The 17,506-nt window shown below is 37.3% G+C and overlaps 1 protein-coding gene across 2 annotated transcripts in view; it reads left to right on the forward strand.

Annotated features, from left to right (window-relative positions):
• Nucleotides 1–17,506, forward strand: part of RIT2 (Ras like without CAAX 2) — a 175,695-nt gene that overhangs the window by 86,214 nt on the left and 71,975 nt on the right. For both annotated transcript variants that reach the window (XM_038125471.1, XM_038125470.1), the window contains exon 5: nt 2,630–2,821. In XM_038125471.1, coding sequence (XP_037981399.1) covers nt 2,630–2,821 — 192 coding nt within the window. The remainder of the gene's footprint in view (nt 1–2,629; nt 2,822–17,506) is intronic.

Consider the following 17,506-nt stretch of genomic DNA (forward strand, 5'->3'; position numbering starts at 1 on the left):
AATGTGTCATAATAAAAAATTGCATAGGTAAACTCATTCTTATCCTGAAAGTTTTAACTATGCCCCGACATGAACCAGAATGTGTAGGTAGATGATTCTGACTCAAAAGTGTCAGTCTTAAAAGCTGAGAACTTTGTCCCGTTGGAATGATTCAGTGTATGAAATTAGGAGCCCAGGGCCTCCTGTCAGTCAGGGAAAGCCATTAAGCATCCCTCGGGAGTGATCCTGGGAGTACTCGTGCTCCAGAACATCACTTACTGTGAGTAACTTAAACAGGGATGTGTGACCTAATTCCTTCTTGGTTTGCCATAAATGGCTATAAATAAGTGTACCAAGCTCTGAGCACTTCCTAGAGGTGGATCACCTCACTTAAACAGAGCTCATTCTTTGTAAAAGGTTGTGCAGAGCTGTCATACAGTGGTGCAGTAGTTGATTTATGGAATTTCTAAGTCAAGGAGACAGGTCATCTGGGCTGGGTGCTAGGTTCCATGTGAAAACATATATTTTTAGCTATCAGCTCCACTCAGTTGTATAAACCCTCTAAAAATAAATAATAGATGCAAAAAAAAAAAAAAAAGCTAATCAGATAACTAATGGTATAACTGTTTTCCAGCATTAGAAGCAGCCTGTAGTCCATTAATGGCATTGAATTGTTTACCACTTTTTACAAGGACAACTTAGACAATGGACTCCAGCTGCACAGCCAGCTAAATTCAGAAGCCTAATCCATAAATTTAAGTTCACTGAAGGCTTCTGTTGTCTGCTCAGCCTCAAGGAACCCTGGACTGGTTCTGGTCCTCCTGTGAAGGAGACTACCCTCCTAATAATGGTGTAGAACATTTCTAAGGGACTGGTGCAAAGAGGAGAAAATTAGGGTCACATGGGATGGGGGCTGCACTGAGATATTTGTTCTGGTGTAAAAGCCTGGGTTCTGAGGGCAGATAATGAATTTAATGACTGTGTTTAGTCATTAGCACTCCCTGCTCTCAACTTGGACCCTTTGAATGTGATGTATAGTTTTGTATTGCATTATTTATTAATCTAGTAGCTATCTAATGTAGATGGCTGGAAGAGACCTGGGAAACAGAGACACAGCTCTGTTCAGTGTCTTGTCCAAACCATGGAGTGTGGAATCCTTTCTGTTTGATATCTTCAGTGTTCAGCTGCCCTACAGCTTGCATATCCACTTTCCGGAGGATGGGCTATGTTATGACCTGACCCACTCTGTCTTGTAGCTCAGTAGTTAATAAACTCTCCTGGGGTGCTATGGGGTGATAATTCAGAGATTTTCAAATTCTGAGTAAGTCTCAAAGCAGAATCCTACCCTTAAATTGCCTATTAGTCTGCCATTTTGAAGCTTAGTTGGATGAACTTATTCCTGCAGCAGGTGAAATGTTTTGGATGATATATAGAACCCTTGGGTAAAAGATACATCATAAATAAATGATAATGGTCAACATGAAAGTCTATTCACAGCAAGTATTGTCAATCAACATGAGCAAGCATTGAGAGAGATTTAAGGCTGAGACTTTTAAAAGAGCATATGAAATCCATTACCCTTCAATTTTCAGCAAGGGTTGAGGATATATATATATGTAAACTAAACTGTTTTAAAAATCCTAAATTCACAATAGAGTAAAAAATACAAGATTTTATGCTGCATGCTGCTGCTCATAGAAATGGTCCAATATTGATGTGTGCATTCCTTTTTTGTCAGACCTTCTTGCATCTTAATATCTCTGGAGAACTGATTCTGTCAGGAGAATTCTGATCCTGACTGACTGTTGCCATGGTATTGGGTTATTCTGGGCTGTGATCAAGAAAAACAAACAAACTTGAGAAAGATATTGGCTTTAAAACAAATTCTCAAGCCACAGTGCCTGAGACTAGTTTTTGAAAACTAAATCTTGATTTTTTGTACAATGTGGCAGTTATTAAAAGCTTTTGAAAAAAAAAAACCAAAAAACATACCAGTAACAAGAAGCACTGCGGTGACAATAAACATAAAATGAGAAACATGCAGGAGAAGGAAATGGGGCCAATTCTTGCAATTCTGTTTAAAATTGTTCATTCTCCTTTAATGACATTATCCCACACTGAAGTGAAACCTCCATCTTTTCTGAGACCCTTTAAAAAAGTAGAACTTTTTGCAGATCAGATCCCTATTTTGTTAGGCAATATTGTCTTTTTTAAATTACTGAGCTTTTGTATTGAGTGCATAACAAGGAATTTGTACCTGTCTCCAATTCCTAGGTAGTAATATAGTTTCTTTTACCCCTGTTAATATTCATTCTGTTGCAAGTCATCTGTTTGTACTGGCAGCACTGAAGAAGTTTCTGATAATACATGAGATAGAATTTTCTGTATGAAAGCACTTGCATAAGTTCATAGTCTTAGACAACAGAGCTCACTTGATGGGAAAAGAAGAAAAAAAGTCCTAGGAGAAATCCTTATTATTGGGGTTGATGAACCCAGAAGGATGCACATATTTCAGCAAGGAGTGTTTACAAGGATAAAACAAGCAATGTGAATTTATGCAGGGAACCGGAGAAGTTTTCCGCAAGTTTGTTATTTACAGATGAATAATTTTGTTTGCCAAATTACTGAGCGTGTTCTTCCTGTTCTGCAGGCAGAATTCACAGCCATGAGGGACCAGTATATGCGAGGTGGAGAAGGCTTCATTATCTGCTATTCCATCACAGACCGCCAATCCTTTCAAGAAGCAGCTGAGTTTAAGGAACTCATTTATCGTGTCCGGCACACCTACGACATCCCCGTGGTGCTGGTGGGAAACAAAATAGACCTTGAGGAGTTCAGACAGGTAAGAGACTTCTCTGCTGGTTTTGGCTTGGTTTTGCTTGGCTGCCTCAGGGGTTTCTGCAGCATATGTTGTGCAGTGCTACTGAGCATTATTAGCACAAGGAGAGGTTTAATCAAAGAGTGACAAACTTGCAATGAATTAAAGTCTTTGTGGTGCCTTCCATTCATATGTTGTGGAACTTAGTGCAGCCTTGGCAAATCACATCTAAACTTGCTCTGTTTTTACTTGAAAAACTTTGACTACTGTTGTCAAAAGATTTATATATATGAATGAATATAAATATATATGAATGTGTTGAAAAAAAAAATATATATATATATATAACATAGAAAGAGGTTCAACCAGGACCTTTGTGGAAAAATACCTTTGGTTTCTTTGACATTGCCAGCCATTAAACAGGTTTGTTTTTTCCCCAAACATACTAGATTTGATTTAAGTTTCTTCATCCTCAGACTGAAAAAAAAGAAAAAAAAGAAAAAAAAGAAAAAAAAAAGAAAATGAAAGAAATACATATGAGACTATATTTGCCTGAAGATCCAGTGACTGTGCTATCAGTGTTCAGGTAAAAAGGACATGCAAGACTTGAATTCACTTTGATTTATATACAAAAATTTCAGCTACCACCTACCATAGAGGAACAGAATTTTTTCAACTACAAGGTCAATGACTGTGGTTCTCTCAATGTCTTAAATAATCTTTACTCACTTCTTTTCCTTTTGCTTCCCCCCTATTTCTTCCTTACTTTTTGCACTGGTGAGCTAGAGAGGGATCACTTTAGAATGGCTTGGTTTTGACCTGGTACTGAACAGAAAATATCTACAACTAGAACTTCTTTCGAATATCTGACTTCTGTGAAGACATACATAATACTTAAATAAAATGGTGGGGTTTTTTTTTGTTCGTTAGCATCTGTGCTCACCAATTCTATCTACTCTTTTCCACTTAACCTGTCACTCTTCTCCCCATTTTGTTGTCTTCTTTATTCTACATGAAGAAAATCCAAGACAGCAGTGAGCCTGAAATCAAAGATCTCATTATGTACATTTAAAACATCACATCTGTTTTCCAGATCATTGACTTCCTCCCCAAATCAGGCTGTGACAAAACCCTAACGGTGACAATCCAGCAGCAGTTAAACATGAGCTTCAAACATGGGTGCCAGAACAGAAGGGGAGGGATGTGGGTTTGGGGAGTGGTGTGGGTTCAGTTCTTTTTCTGAGAACACTGGACATTCACTTGATCACAAAGTAAGACACAACTGGTTACCTACAGCTACCCCCTAAATGAGGTTACAGCAGTGCTCTATTTCCTAATTGGTACAAAGACACTCTTTCACCAATCTTTGGCACTATCTCTTTCTGATCTCAACTTTTGTTGAACTTTTATATTTTATTCACTGTCAACTATCATATATAAAGATATATGCCTGGTTTAAATACATTTACATGCTCCTTGGTGATCTTGTCTGCCCTCACAAACAGGAAAGTTACTGTGCATGAATGTCTGGATTGGATCTCACCTACAGCATTTTAGATTAAGGGGCATAGGGAGGCTTTTGGGAATAATATTATAAATTAAGCCTGTGAGATGTGATAAACACACTAAAAAACTGTTCTGTGAAATCACCACTGATGATCCTGCCTGAATATGTGAACAAAAAAAATCCAATTTGTGGTCCTAAATTTTCAAAAGTTTTCAATGAACAGAATTTAAGCCTTCAGAATGTTTTCTTCCATAAGACCTCTACTAATGCCAACACATTTGGCAGTGTCAGAAGGTTTTTCTCAAGTACTGCAATCCAGACTTTGACTTAAGTCAAAGACTAGTAAGGTCATGTAAAGCAGATCTCCTCCTCTAAATAAAGCCTTTGAATATGACTGTGTGTCCATTAGCAAGTATTATGAACCAACAGCAGAGAAAAGCAACTTTTTAAGAAGTCAATTTTTTAGGATATTGTTTTTAAATTTTTACTATCTCTACTCCATGGCTGTTATCTGCATAATTAGTTGGTGCTAAGGTGTAAAAGTTGTGCTCCTAGAATGTATCTTCACTTTAATTTCATCCATTTCAGATTCCACTCCACAATTCAAAGCAAATCCTGGTTAAGTGGGGTGAAGAGCAGATATGCTCTGAGTACCTTCTTGACCTAAACTGAAGCCCCAGTGTGTGGGATGACACTTCTGTGCCCAGCTTTAAGCATATATTAATGCTCTCCAGTGTTTCATTATTTCATAACTGGGACATGAGGCTGTTCTGTATGTTTAACAAACACTGAAGTAAGTCTTATCCGTGCTCACTTGTAAGGTTAAGCAATACCTAAGTAACTGGACGAGCTCTAGGAAGGTAGATTGAAAGGGGTCTTTTCAAGGTCGTGCACTGTGGTTACAGCTTCATTAAAAGCATTTGGATGGTCGAGAGTGACAGCCAACTAACTCTGGAGTGACAGGCAGCTATGAGCCTTGATGTAGGGCATTAACATATCAATGAACAAACAGGGAGGCACACAAGCACACCAAATTCAAACAGCTGAAAAATAGTAGGTGTCAGAATGCAATCAGCCAGGTTGGAATTTGACCAGGGCACCAGGAATAATAATGTTGCTTTGTTTAATGACATTTTTCTCCTATGAATTTCATTAAAACAACTGTAATGTTATTAATGTTATTTCAGGACATAACACTAAGTTCAACATCCACGGGCATCATTTGCATTTAATGACGATTCTGCAACAATTAGATGGGCTGTCCTGGCTTGGCCAGACAAAGCTGTTGTCTAAAATGTGAATCTCCACACAATACAGCTAATGATGTATGCTGCTTTCTTCAAATATATCAACAGGACTACAAGAAAAAAAATTGTTCTGCAATTAAAATAGTGACTTAAGAGAAACACTGCTGAAAAATAAAACAAACCAAAGATATTATTTTAAAATTATATTTTTATTTTATATGGCTTCAGTGAAATTACAGTGTTTATGTGTGCATGTGGTTTTTAATGTCCTAAGAAATGGCTTTTCCTGTATTCCTTCTTAAAGCAAGTTTTAGTTATATTCACCAGCCTAAAGGATAAACACTTCCAATTTTCTCTGAACAACATGGGAAAAATTGTGCGAAAACTGGGTGGAAAATAGAGTAAATCATTATCTTGATGTTTATGTGGTGGCAAGGCACCCTCCACCCCCCACTGAACAGGCATGAATTGCTTAGGCATTCACAGAATCATGGAATGGTTTGTATTGGAAGGGACTTCAAAGCTCTTGTCATTCCAGCCCTCCTGCCATGGGCAGGAGCACTATTCACTAGAACAATTTTGCTCCAAGACCCATCCAACCTGGCCTGGAACATTTTTCTGTGTCCATTCCCAGATTTTTCAGCCATCACTCGATGAAACACTTAAATATTATATGCATTCTAATCCATAGCTATTTGCTAGACAAATACAGAACTAAATTATTGGGTAACATTTTAATTTCAGTGTTTTCAAACAGCAAAGTCATTAGATCAGTAAATGTATGCTTGTATGTCTTTAATTATCATCAGATTTTCAGAAACATGTAGGACCAGCTGTTCGAAAATGCTGAGACTTTCACTTTAGGTAATGATGATACTTTCACCTTGTCTCTTTACTCCAGATGAACACCTGATTCTTACTGTTTAAAACATGTGTAACAGATAAATATCTAATTAGAACCTATTCATCTTTAAAAAATACATTAAAGCTATTCAACCTCATGCCCTACTAATGTTAAATTGCAGCTTTATATAAAAAAATTAATAGCTAGAAGAACCTGTGGCATTACTGAAATGTTGTTTAGAAAATATACAAAACCCTTTATCTACTAATCACTCCAAAATATTAATTACATTGAGCAATTTAGAGGGGCACTAACTACTCTAGCTCCTTTTAATAATGTGCTGTAAGTCTGAGCTGTAAAACATTCTTTCTAGAAGATTTTTTGAACTCTTAATGCAGATGTTAGAACCCCTCTGGCAATTCAAGCCATGCAGAAATATCACAGCCTTCATGGAGCAGTTTTTCCTGTATTTGGTTGTTTGGTTTTTTTTTGACTCCAGAGGAATGAGCTGTGGGCTCAGTTGAGTCCATGGATAATATGCTGATGTCCGTTTTGCCTGAAGTTAGGAGGGCAGCTCATGTTTCTTCCAGCCCCTGGCCTCTCTGGGAAGCCTGTCATCAAAGCTTTGTTAGTTTTGCCAGTATGGTTTTGCTCCTGAAAAGAATTATGCAGTTGTTTACTCTTCCACTCATGAGTTGTCTCACTGGTTTCAAGCAAAAATCTGAGAGGAGCAGCGCTTTTCAAAGCATTTCCCTCTACAACCCCCTCCTTTAGTAGGAAATAAAAAAATCAACATGAAATCTGCCTTTTTTGTCCAAAACTGTGGTGGTGGAACAAGGAGGAGTGTGTTCAAAGCGAAAGAGAGTAGGTTTAGATCAGATGTTAGGGAGAAATTCTTCCCTGTGAGGGTGATGAGGTCCCAGGCTGTCCCACCCTTGGGAGTATTTAGGGCCAGGCTGGACATGGCTTGGAGCACCCTGGGACACTGGAAGGCATTCCAGCCCATGGCAGGGTCGGGGGGGAATGGTGGTCTTTAAGGTCCCTTCCAACCTAAACCATTCTGTGGGTTTGTGATTCTATGATTTAACATGGAGCAATATATTACTCGGAGTGCAAATGTATTACAGAGGTTTCATTGTAATTTTTTTCCCTGAAGTTTTATTATACCAGAAAATAATTCTCAAACCAGGATTACAGTAAGTTTTCATGATCAGAACCAGCTGAATATTCTCACTTCAATGAGATTTTACTCTGTATAAGGGTAAAAGGCAAAGATAGGCAAACTGGTTACCCGACAATGTGAATGTCAACTTCTAGGTTTTCATTTTGACAGTTGCTCTATTTTCATGCTTCTCAAACCTTGAAATATCAGTTGAGTCTGAGACAGAAAAAAGTTTTTGTTGTGTTTTGTTTTTCTTTGCTTTGTTTTTGTTTAGCTTTATTTTCTTAAAATCTTGTTCTGGTTTGGTTTCTTCTGTGTGAGTAACTTTTTGGTATCTATATCAAAAAATTGTCAGTTTTTACCTTCTGGTGCCTGGTTGAGACACTGAAAATACTTCAAGAATATGATATTATATTTTACTTTTATTTTTATTTTTCATTGCATGACTATGAAGCACTGTTTACTAGATGCTCACTTACTCATATTATGAATCATGATTCTGTAGTATTATGAATTTCTTACCTTAGCATCAGGCTGAATTCTGTTGCTTTTGGGATTAAAACTCCTTTGAAAATTGTAACAGTACTTCAACACCAGCAGTTCCACTTTCTCTTGAAAACATTGGTGTAAGGTAGATAGAAGTGTCTGTACTGAAGACTCTTCTTTCCCATTATTCTATTCCCATTATTCCCAATGTCCTACACAAAGACTTAAAGGTTGCAATTTTCCTTCTGAACTTGAACTGCAAGTCAAGGGAAATGCATTTTTTGCTGCTTATTAACAATGGATAGTATACATTTGTGTTAATTACAGACATTGTAAATTGTGAGATTAAATGTCTTGGCTAGACTCTCTATATAATCCATGCAGAAAACAAGGATTTATCACATGTCATAGAAGTGTCTCATAAAATGAGATGTATCTGCCTGGGAAGAAGTCTGTCTTGCTGTTGACAGCAGAGGGAGGCTCAGACAGCCACTTTCTTTGCCTTTTTGTGGTGGTGTTTTGGTGAGATGAAAACTTATAAAATTGTTTCTGACATATTTTCAGTTTAGAATCCAAACTTACTGATTCATTCTGTTATTGCTGCTGCTGACTACAGACTGTACTTCTGGACCATGCACTCATATTGTCTTTGATTTTTGAATAAACAAAATCCTAAACAATGATAAAACCTTAATGGAAGTTTAATGTAAAAAAATCCTGAGGAGAATATGGCGCAGAAGAGCAAATTCTTCAAAATTATGTAATGTCCAGAAAAGGGGAGCTAGGGAAGGGTCTGGAGCACAGGTCTGATGAGAGGCAGCTTAAGGAGCTGGGGAAGGGGCTCAGCCTGGAGAAAAGGAGGCTCAGAGGGGACTTTGTGACTCTGCAGAGCTCCTGCCAGGAGGGGAGAGCCGGGGGGGTCGGGCTCTGCTCCCAGGGAACAGGGACAGGAGCAAAGGGAGCGGCCTCAGGCTGGGCCAGGGGAGGTTCAGGTTGGACATCAGGGAAAAATTTCCAGAAAGGGCTGTCCAGGCCTGGCACAGCTGCCCAGGGTAGTGATGGAGTCCCCATTCCTGGAGGGATTTAAAAGCTGTGGATGTAGCACTTGGGACATGGGGCAGTGGTGGCCTTGGCAGTGCTGGGGGAAGAGTTGGATCAATGGCCTTAGAGGGCTTTTCCAGCCTCAGTGACTCTAGGGTTCTATTTATTTGAATTTATTTATTGCATTTTTAATTCATTCTTTCATCCATTTTGATCCCATTTGATTGTTTATTTCTCATGGATATTCATATAGTTCCATTTTCCATCAGTCTCCAACAAAAACGTATTGCATTTGTAAGGAGTTGCCATCATCAGTTCCATGCACTTGCCTACATATTTCCTTCTCACATGATATCACATCATATTCTTTCTTTGAGCTTCAAAGTCTGTACAATATAAGCCATTTTTTCTGTTTTGATGGAGCTATGACAGTTGTCTGAATATTTGGAATTAAAACTACTGAAGTTGTCATGGTGTTTTATAATCCTAGAAAACTGTCAGACCTTTGAATAATCATTTTCTTGCATTATCAAAATGCCTATCTGGATTCTGTCATGTTCTTCTACAACTCTAAATTCTATTTACTTTTAACTGGTTTTGATTAATCAACATTTCTTTTATGCTGGTCATTGTCCTAAGTAGTCTTTCTCATACAGTTTTTAAAAAAGAATCTTTATAGTGTTTTCCTTCTGAGAGACAAGGAAAGAAAGAGAGAAAGAGAAGAAAGAAAGAAAGAAAGAAAGAAAGAAAGAAAGAAAGAAAAGAAAGAAAGAAAGAAAGAAAGAAAGAAAGAAAGAAAGAAAGAAAGAAAGAAAGAAAGAAAGAAAGAAAGAAAGAAAGAAAGAAAGAAAGAAAGAAAGAGAAAGAAAGAAAAAGAAAGAAAGAAAGAAAGAAAGAAAAAGAGGAAAAGAAAAAGAAAAAGGAAAAGAAAAAAAGAAGAGGAACAAGAATGTGTGGTTTTTCATGTCAATGCAATTGTAGTGGAAAATTTGGCAGCTGTAATCTTTTGTAAGGAAATTCTATCATTATCAAGAGTCCTTAGCAAATATTCATTTATACAGAGTTTACCTCCTGTCATGACAATGCTTTCATGTTTCCACAACTTCCCCCAAACCACAGCTTCACATTACCCAGGCTGCAGCAAATGCCATCAGACACATAGACAATTGTAATGAAACTGTTGGCTCATTTCTCAATTTATAATTGTGTTAACCTCTAGTGAACCCCTCAGTAAGTCCTGTAAGTCCTTCAACAGTGAGCAGAAGACATTTGAAGGGGACTAAGATGCAGATAACAAGCTGCTCTGTAGGAGAAGAAACAACAGCAAAAAAATAGCAGCATTGCAGATAATGAAATGTTTATAATGTAAAACTTGGATATTCAGAGATAAAACCAAAGACAGCTAATTGCTTGTAGGTGAAGCAGGACAAAGCAAGACGTGTAGCCAGGGGTATACACAGGGGAGGGTGTTGCAAGGTCACTTCACTGCCAGGGATATTAAACAGCAGCACAATTTATATTGTTTTGGAAGGCTCACAGTACTTCTTATCTCTACCTGCTTTTACTTTAAATCAGAGATTTTTGCTCTCCCCATGTGCTGAATCCTGACTTGGTATGTCCTTGTGTGACTTCAGTGGGAGAGCGCCTTGGAGGAGAGGTGTGAAGGTGCACAGAGGCTCTCCCACCTCTTTCCTTATGGACAGAGGCTGCTCCTCAAGGTGAACTTGGGCTGAGATTTGTCTGCCTGTCCTGCAAATTAACTAAGACTGATACTTGTGGAAGGTTTTCATATGACAGTCATGCCAGCAGGATCTTTCTTTGTAACTAAAGCAAGCAAATAATGTTATAAAACTTCCACACAAAACTCCTGCAGGCCTGGAGGAGGGTCGGGCTTGACTGCAAGTGAGTTCAGGATGCTGCAGCTTTCCTTAGAACCCGTCAGAGGAAAAGATGTTGGTGGCACAATGAGTATACAGAGAAGAAGAGCTTGCAAGGGAAAACACAGTGGCATCATTTGTTGGGTGGCTAGTGTTCAGTCAGGAGCCTGTACAGATGCCTGTGCTGGATATTTATTGTGGTTTAACTCCAGCCAGCATCTAAGTACCATGCAGACACTCACTCATTCCCCTCTGCTCCTGGTGGGGAGGAAAATTTAAAAGCAAACAAAAAAAAAAAAAAAAAAAAAGAACATTTTAATAATTTGGAAAAAAAAACTTTAAAAAATTATATTAACGATAATAATAATTAAAAGGGGAGAGGGAGAGAGAGGAACAAAGCTTGAGACAAGCAAGTGATGTTCAACACCCACTGACTGTGTGTACCCAAACAGAAATGGGCAGCTCCTGGTCAAATCCCCCCACTTTATGTCCTGTGCATGATATTCCATGGTATGGAGTACCCCTTTGGCCAGTTTGGGGCAGCTCTCCTGGCTGTGCTTTCCCCTGGCTTTTTGTGCACCTGTTCATGGGCAGAACACTGGACATTAAAAAGTCCTTGCCTGCAGTGAGCTCTGCTGAGAAACAACTAAAATTTCACTGTGTTGTCAACATTATTTTCACTCTAGATCAAAACACAGCACTGTACCTGCTACTAAAAAAAGAAAATTACCTCTACCCTACATGAAACCAGGACAAAACTTTGGAGAAAGCTCATCATCCCTGAAGGATTTCCATAGCTCATTTTTCACCAACATAGAAAGGTGTAAGGACAGAGCTGCGTGTGGCTCCCACTCTACTTCTTTCCCTGTTCCAGGGCTGAGTGCAAAATGCCATTTTATTAATTTTCCATGTATTTGCCAAAGCCTTCATTTCCCTGTGAATCTTGCTCTTGAGCAATGTATACAAGCCAGGCATGAACAGAGAGGAGGAAGAGTCAGGAACACACCACAGCAGGCAGAGCTGACTGATGCACAGACAGCAACACCACCCTCAGAATTTATTCTGTCCTTTTCCCCACAGGGGCACACACGTAAAAGATGCACTCTTTACATACTTGCTGCTGTTTTTACAGCAGCAAAATCAAGGTTTCAGCCCAACCCTTACATGTTTAGTACAGTTCCAGTTAAGGAAACTGTTTGAGCATATGCTTAATTAGGGTGGAACTAATGCAAGTTTTTTTTTTTTTTTCAATTAAATCTGTACTTGAGTGAAGATGCTGTCCTGAAAGTGAGACAGTAAAGAGCAACTTTGTAAAAATAAAAGTACCCTTGCGAAGTAGCATATTAATATAGACAGCCACAAAGTGGGTTGTTTGTAGAAAAATGTGAATTTCTGGGAATGAGGATAACTTCCTATGTATTTTTTGCAGTAGGACGTCAAACTACTTGAAAGTAGAAACTTTGCCAGAATTTAATTACAGCTCATTATGGTGTTATTAATAATAAGAGCATGACCTAGCATTTAAAGAAATTAAGATTAATCAGTTTAATTATTATTATTTATTAATCATCTTTGATTTTTTAAGATTTGCTTGTATTATCGTCTTAATGAGTCACTATTTTTTTTTCCCAGATGAGTTAGGAAGTTAGAGAGATTTGTTTTTAATCATCTCTAACAACTTGCCTAAGAATAGCAACTTTAGTTTCACACAGTGTGACATTAAGTTGTGCAGTCATGAAAACATAAATTTAAAAAAAGTCCCCTATCCCTCCTGCCTCCCAAAACCACAGTAAAAAAAATAAATTAAGGGGAAAACATGTATTAATACTTCATCCACAGTATCCAAATTTTACTGTATAAAATCTATGGAAAAATAGCAGCTTCAAAACCTCTGAGTAAATTGTTTGATATAACACAGTTATTTCAAGAAGATCCAGGAAATCACCTATTTTAAAATGACATTAAAGCACATTATTGCACTTGAAACTCAAGATGTTAAATGTCTACAAAACAGCAAAATTTGGGATTCAGTGTTAGTCATTTACATTACTAATCAGATAGTTTTGCAGATCAGAAGCCCAGAGCCTGTCTGGGAGTTTGGGTATGGTGTGTGGTTTATTTGAAATTAATCTGTATTGGGTTTGATACAGCTCGGTATCTTCATCCACCTTCTCCTGATGAGTGCTGCTTCTAAAAGAAGAAAAGGATGGACCTCCCTTCTACCACTACTGTATTTATTTCCTCTGTCACTCAGGAAATGTTCTCTCTCTCTGTTTCCATCTATGTCATTTTCCCACTGGCTACAATGAAAAATGTTAATAAGGAGAAAAGTATATCTTGTCAATTTTTTAGTCATCTGCTGCAAGCACTGACACACATATGTGGGGTTTTCTGTGTGCTTGAGTCTGCCTGCGTGTTTTAACACCATAACTTAACACCAACATTGTGCTCAGTACAGGATATGAACACCATGGGCCACCCCTGGGGTATTCCTGTCATAAATAGTTCAACACTGAAATTTTGAATTCACTTTACATCTCCTCTGAGGTGGTGGGGACAACATAATGATGTGACTAATACAATGTCTTGGTTAAAAAAAAAATAGGAGTAAAATTTGCCTTGGTTCCCTAGATTCCATTCATTTCAACATCTTACCATTTATTGGATTTTATAACCTCAGGAAGCATGAGGTGGCTGTTTTGTTGGGTTTTTCACCCAGCTTGTTCTAAAATCTGGGTGATATTATGCCAGATGTCCTTAGTCTGGGGCTACTTAAACTACAGACCAGACTTTGTGACTTTCCTATCATTGTTTGAAACCTTCCTAGCAACTAATTTAAACTCCACATCAGCTACTGTCACCAAATCCAGGAGTATTTTCTACTGAAGCCAAACCCCAGGATTATTCTGGGTGCAGTTGGTCAGCTGACAGGAATGCTCAAATCCTCAGAGTTATCCAGGCATTTTCACTCCATTCTGAACTGGTGCAGGAATGTGAGTGTCATGTGGCATCCCTCAGATCTCTTTTTCTCTCTTTCTCTCTTCTTGTATGAAGAAAACTGTGTGGATTTGCTCCACTTAATTAAGAAATATAGATCTTTTTTCCTAATTGTTTTTATTAATTGATTATTTGTTAGAACTCAGGGGAGATTGAAGGTGTTTGTGGGTTTTGTGTAGTCAAAGAAGGAAATAGAAGAAGGGGAGGATGAAAGAGAAAGTGGAGATGATTTATATTTTGCTTGGAGTGAAATACACTTTGAGCACTCTCCAGAGCTGTGGCCTCTGGCTTGAATTGGGGTACAGAGCCATGTGGCTCATTCCCAATGCCACCCACTGAAGAAGTGCTGCTCAGGGAGAAGCTGTATTCCCTTTTAACCCCACTTTCTATTCCATCTGGAGTGAAAGAGATGACTTTACTGATTATTGTCTGTGACTACAAGATGACTGATGGCAGGTAACCTTTTCAAGATTATAATGCTCTCAAAACCAGGAGGGGGTTAAACCACGAGAATGGTTTGATTTGATTTTGAGGATCTGCAATGCTGAGAATCCCCGAGATCTGCCGGGAAACAAACCAGCCCACACCAAAACACCAAAAAAAAAAAAAACCAAAAACAAAAACAAAAAAAAAAAAAAAAAAAAAAAAAAAACCAAAAAAAAAAAAAAAACCCACAACAACAACAACAACAACAACAAAAAAAAAAAAAAACCCAAAAAAAACCAAAACCAAAACAAAACACCAAAACCAAACAAAGATAAAACAAAAAAGAAATCCAAAACAAACAAACAAAAGAATGGTAGAGTTAAAGAGATCATGGATGGGTCAGCAACACTTGGTGATCCGTGACACTGAAGCCTGAAAGTCCTTTGGGAAACATAACCACTTCAGACATGGCGGTGTCTGCAAAAAATTCTTGAGTCCCCAAGTAAGTGGAATATAACAATTTTAAAAACTTGGTGTTAATATATTCCTGTATTTTGAGACAGAGAATATTTCACTGTCAGATATCTTTGCTCTTGCTAGGGTTTTAACCTTATTTGATAATTATTTGTGAAGAGAAAGAAGTGTGGGATTGGTTTTTAGGTAGCAGTTCATTATTTACTGCTTCTCCTTGTTTAAAGCATACACCTCAGTCCCTTGTTTTATTAGGAGGGACTTTTGTGTAAGATAATTTTGTGTAAGGATAATTCCTAGACAAAAAATCTCCACTGAGCTTACTAAACTTCTGGGGAAGAATTTTCTTGTATTCAGTATTAATTGCTCTTCACTCACTGTGGAATCTGGAGCACAAAGCCATGGATAGATGGGGCATAGTGGTAAAAGTGTCTTTTTAGTCTATTCTGAAAATCTTTCCTGACAGTCTTAGTAACAGGAGTGAAGAAACTCACATTAATAAAAACTAAATTTTTCTTTATGCCAAAACATGTCTATCTAAGGCACAATTAATTTTTTAGAACTTGCTGGAGAACCGCCCACTGTTTGTACCGTTGTTCTGTGAACAGAAAGACTGACATACTTTCCACTGCTGTCAACCTGGCAACTTTTATTTCATTTAAATTTAAGTCACACACACACAAAATACTGCTTTGACTAATTTTAAATTCCTATAATATAAAAATAATTTTATATTTGTCCTGATTGCCTGACATTTTCAATATGGAGCATCTGTAAAAGAGAAATTGGTTTTTATGGAGCACAGGTAAAAAGGCCATGTGGGAAACTGAAGATAATTAATGAAAAAAAAACCTCATAAAAACGGTAGAATAGTTCCAATGGGAATCTGTTTCATTCTACTTGCGCAATAAAGTTAAAGGCTTGTTGTTATGCCAAAATTACACGGTAGTGCAGAAATCTTTATTTTTTTATAATCAGCAAATTCCTTAACCTTGTGACTAGATAGTCTGCTTCTCTTCAGAAGTGTTCCTCACTAAAGCAAGACAGGATTGGAATGGTTGTTTTCCTTCAAAAATGAAAAAGATAAAGAAACAGCAAACTTTCATAGTATTGAAATTTTAAGCAGAAAATATTTCTGTAAAAAATGTGGTATTTACACAGAAAATTAACACAATGAAATGAATTAAATACAATGAAAAAACTACCCTGCTACCCGAAATTAAGTAATGAGCTGTTACTCAGAAAAATGGCCCATAAGGCCATTATCCACTTGAATGTATTAAGCCTTCAGCTTTTCAAGGCATGGTTTTATTTGTCTGGATACCAATTGAAAATGGATAATTTAGGTTATCCCCACTTTTCTATAGTGATGGAAGTATCAAAAGTGCCTATATTATATTTCCTCCTGTGTGTGCTTCTCATTGAAATTCTGCAGTCTGAGCAAAGTCAGACCTTAAAGTTCTGCCTTTACCTGCTTCAATATCTGTGGTTTTATCTTGATGAATAATGCACCTAAATGACAGGATTTTGTGGTATTTTATTCTGAATAATCACAAGAAAGACAGAGAATGCTGAGGTGACTTCGAATGACAGAAATGTAGGTACTTGATACTAAAAAATGGTGCAATGTAATAAAGTTTAGTTCATTATTCATATCAAGGTAGGAGTAGTTGGTAGAGAAGATCTGCAGTCAGAACACAAGCTTCCCAAATTTTGGAATTAGGACTTTATGTTTGAGGGTTCTTTAGCAGGCTTTCTAAATTCAATACTTGGGCAGCTTATAAAAATGCTAGAAGGGAGAGGTTTTACAACTAACTGATAATATATCTGCTAACAAATCATCAGGAACAGATGGTATTCACCCAAGAGTTCCAAAAGAGTTCAAGTCTAAAATTGCTGAACTATTAACTGTGCTTAAAATGGAATCAGCAACAGGGAAATGGAAGATGGCACATGCAGAAGAGTCCAGGGAGCTTCAGACCAGTAAATCTGAGTTCTACTGGCAAATTCACATCTACTAGAAGAAGGAGTAGGAATAACAAATATATCAATAAACTTGAATAAATAGGAATAAAAAAATATGTGAATAAATACCATTTTACAGGCAAAAGTTGTAGTGGCTTTCAGAAAGGTAACTTGTGCCTGACAAATTAAGCCAACAAACACACAAGGAGCAGGATTATGGCCATAAGTTTCATAAACTTCCAAAGAGTTTTATGTGAATTAAAAAAAAAAACAAAATTGAAGGAAAATATGTCATATGTTACTAAATGTCAAAAAGAAGAACTAACAAAGGTCAGAATAAATGGTGAAAAAAGAAAAGTTATTACCTTTTTAAGTTCAGGTAGATAGAAATATTCCTTTTTGAAATAGAACCATCGAGGTCTGCAGGAAAAAGGTGATGAGCTTTCTATTTAACTCTTTTGGTAAGTATTTAACTCTATTTTGGGTGGTAAAAATGACAGTTAAACATGATGAGGTTTAAGAACAATCCTCAATATATTTAGAAGTCTAAGATTAATTCTCAATATTTCTAATATAAAGAGTATATATTGTTCTAAACAATACAAATTTGGGAAAGAATTAATTGATTAAGCATATTATGTGTTAAAAAATGAAAATGCTTTGCTACAGAGTGCACAACTAAACTA

The sequence above is a fragment of the Motacilla alba genome, chromosome Z (genome assembly GCF_015832195.1).
Source record: "Motacilla alba alba isolate MOTALB_02 chromosome Z, Motacilla_alba_V1.0_pri, whole genome shotgun sequence".
Taxonomy (NCBI): Eukaryota; Metazoa; Chordata; class Aves; order Passeriformes; family Motacillidae; genus Motacilla; species Motacilla alba.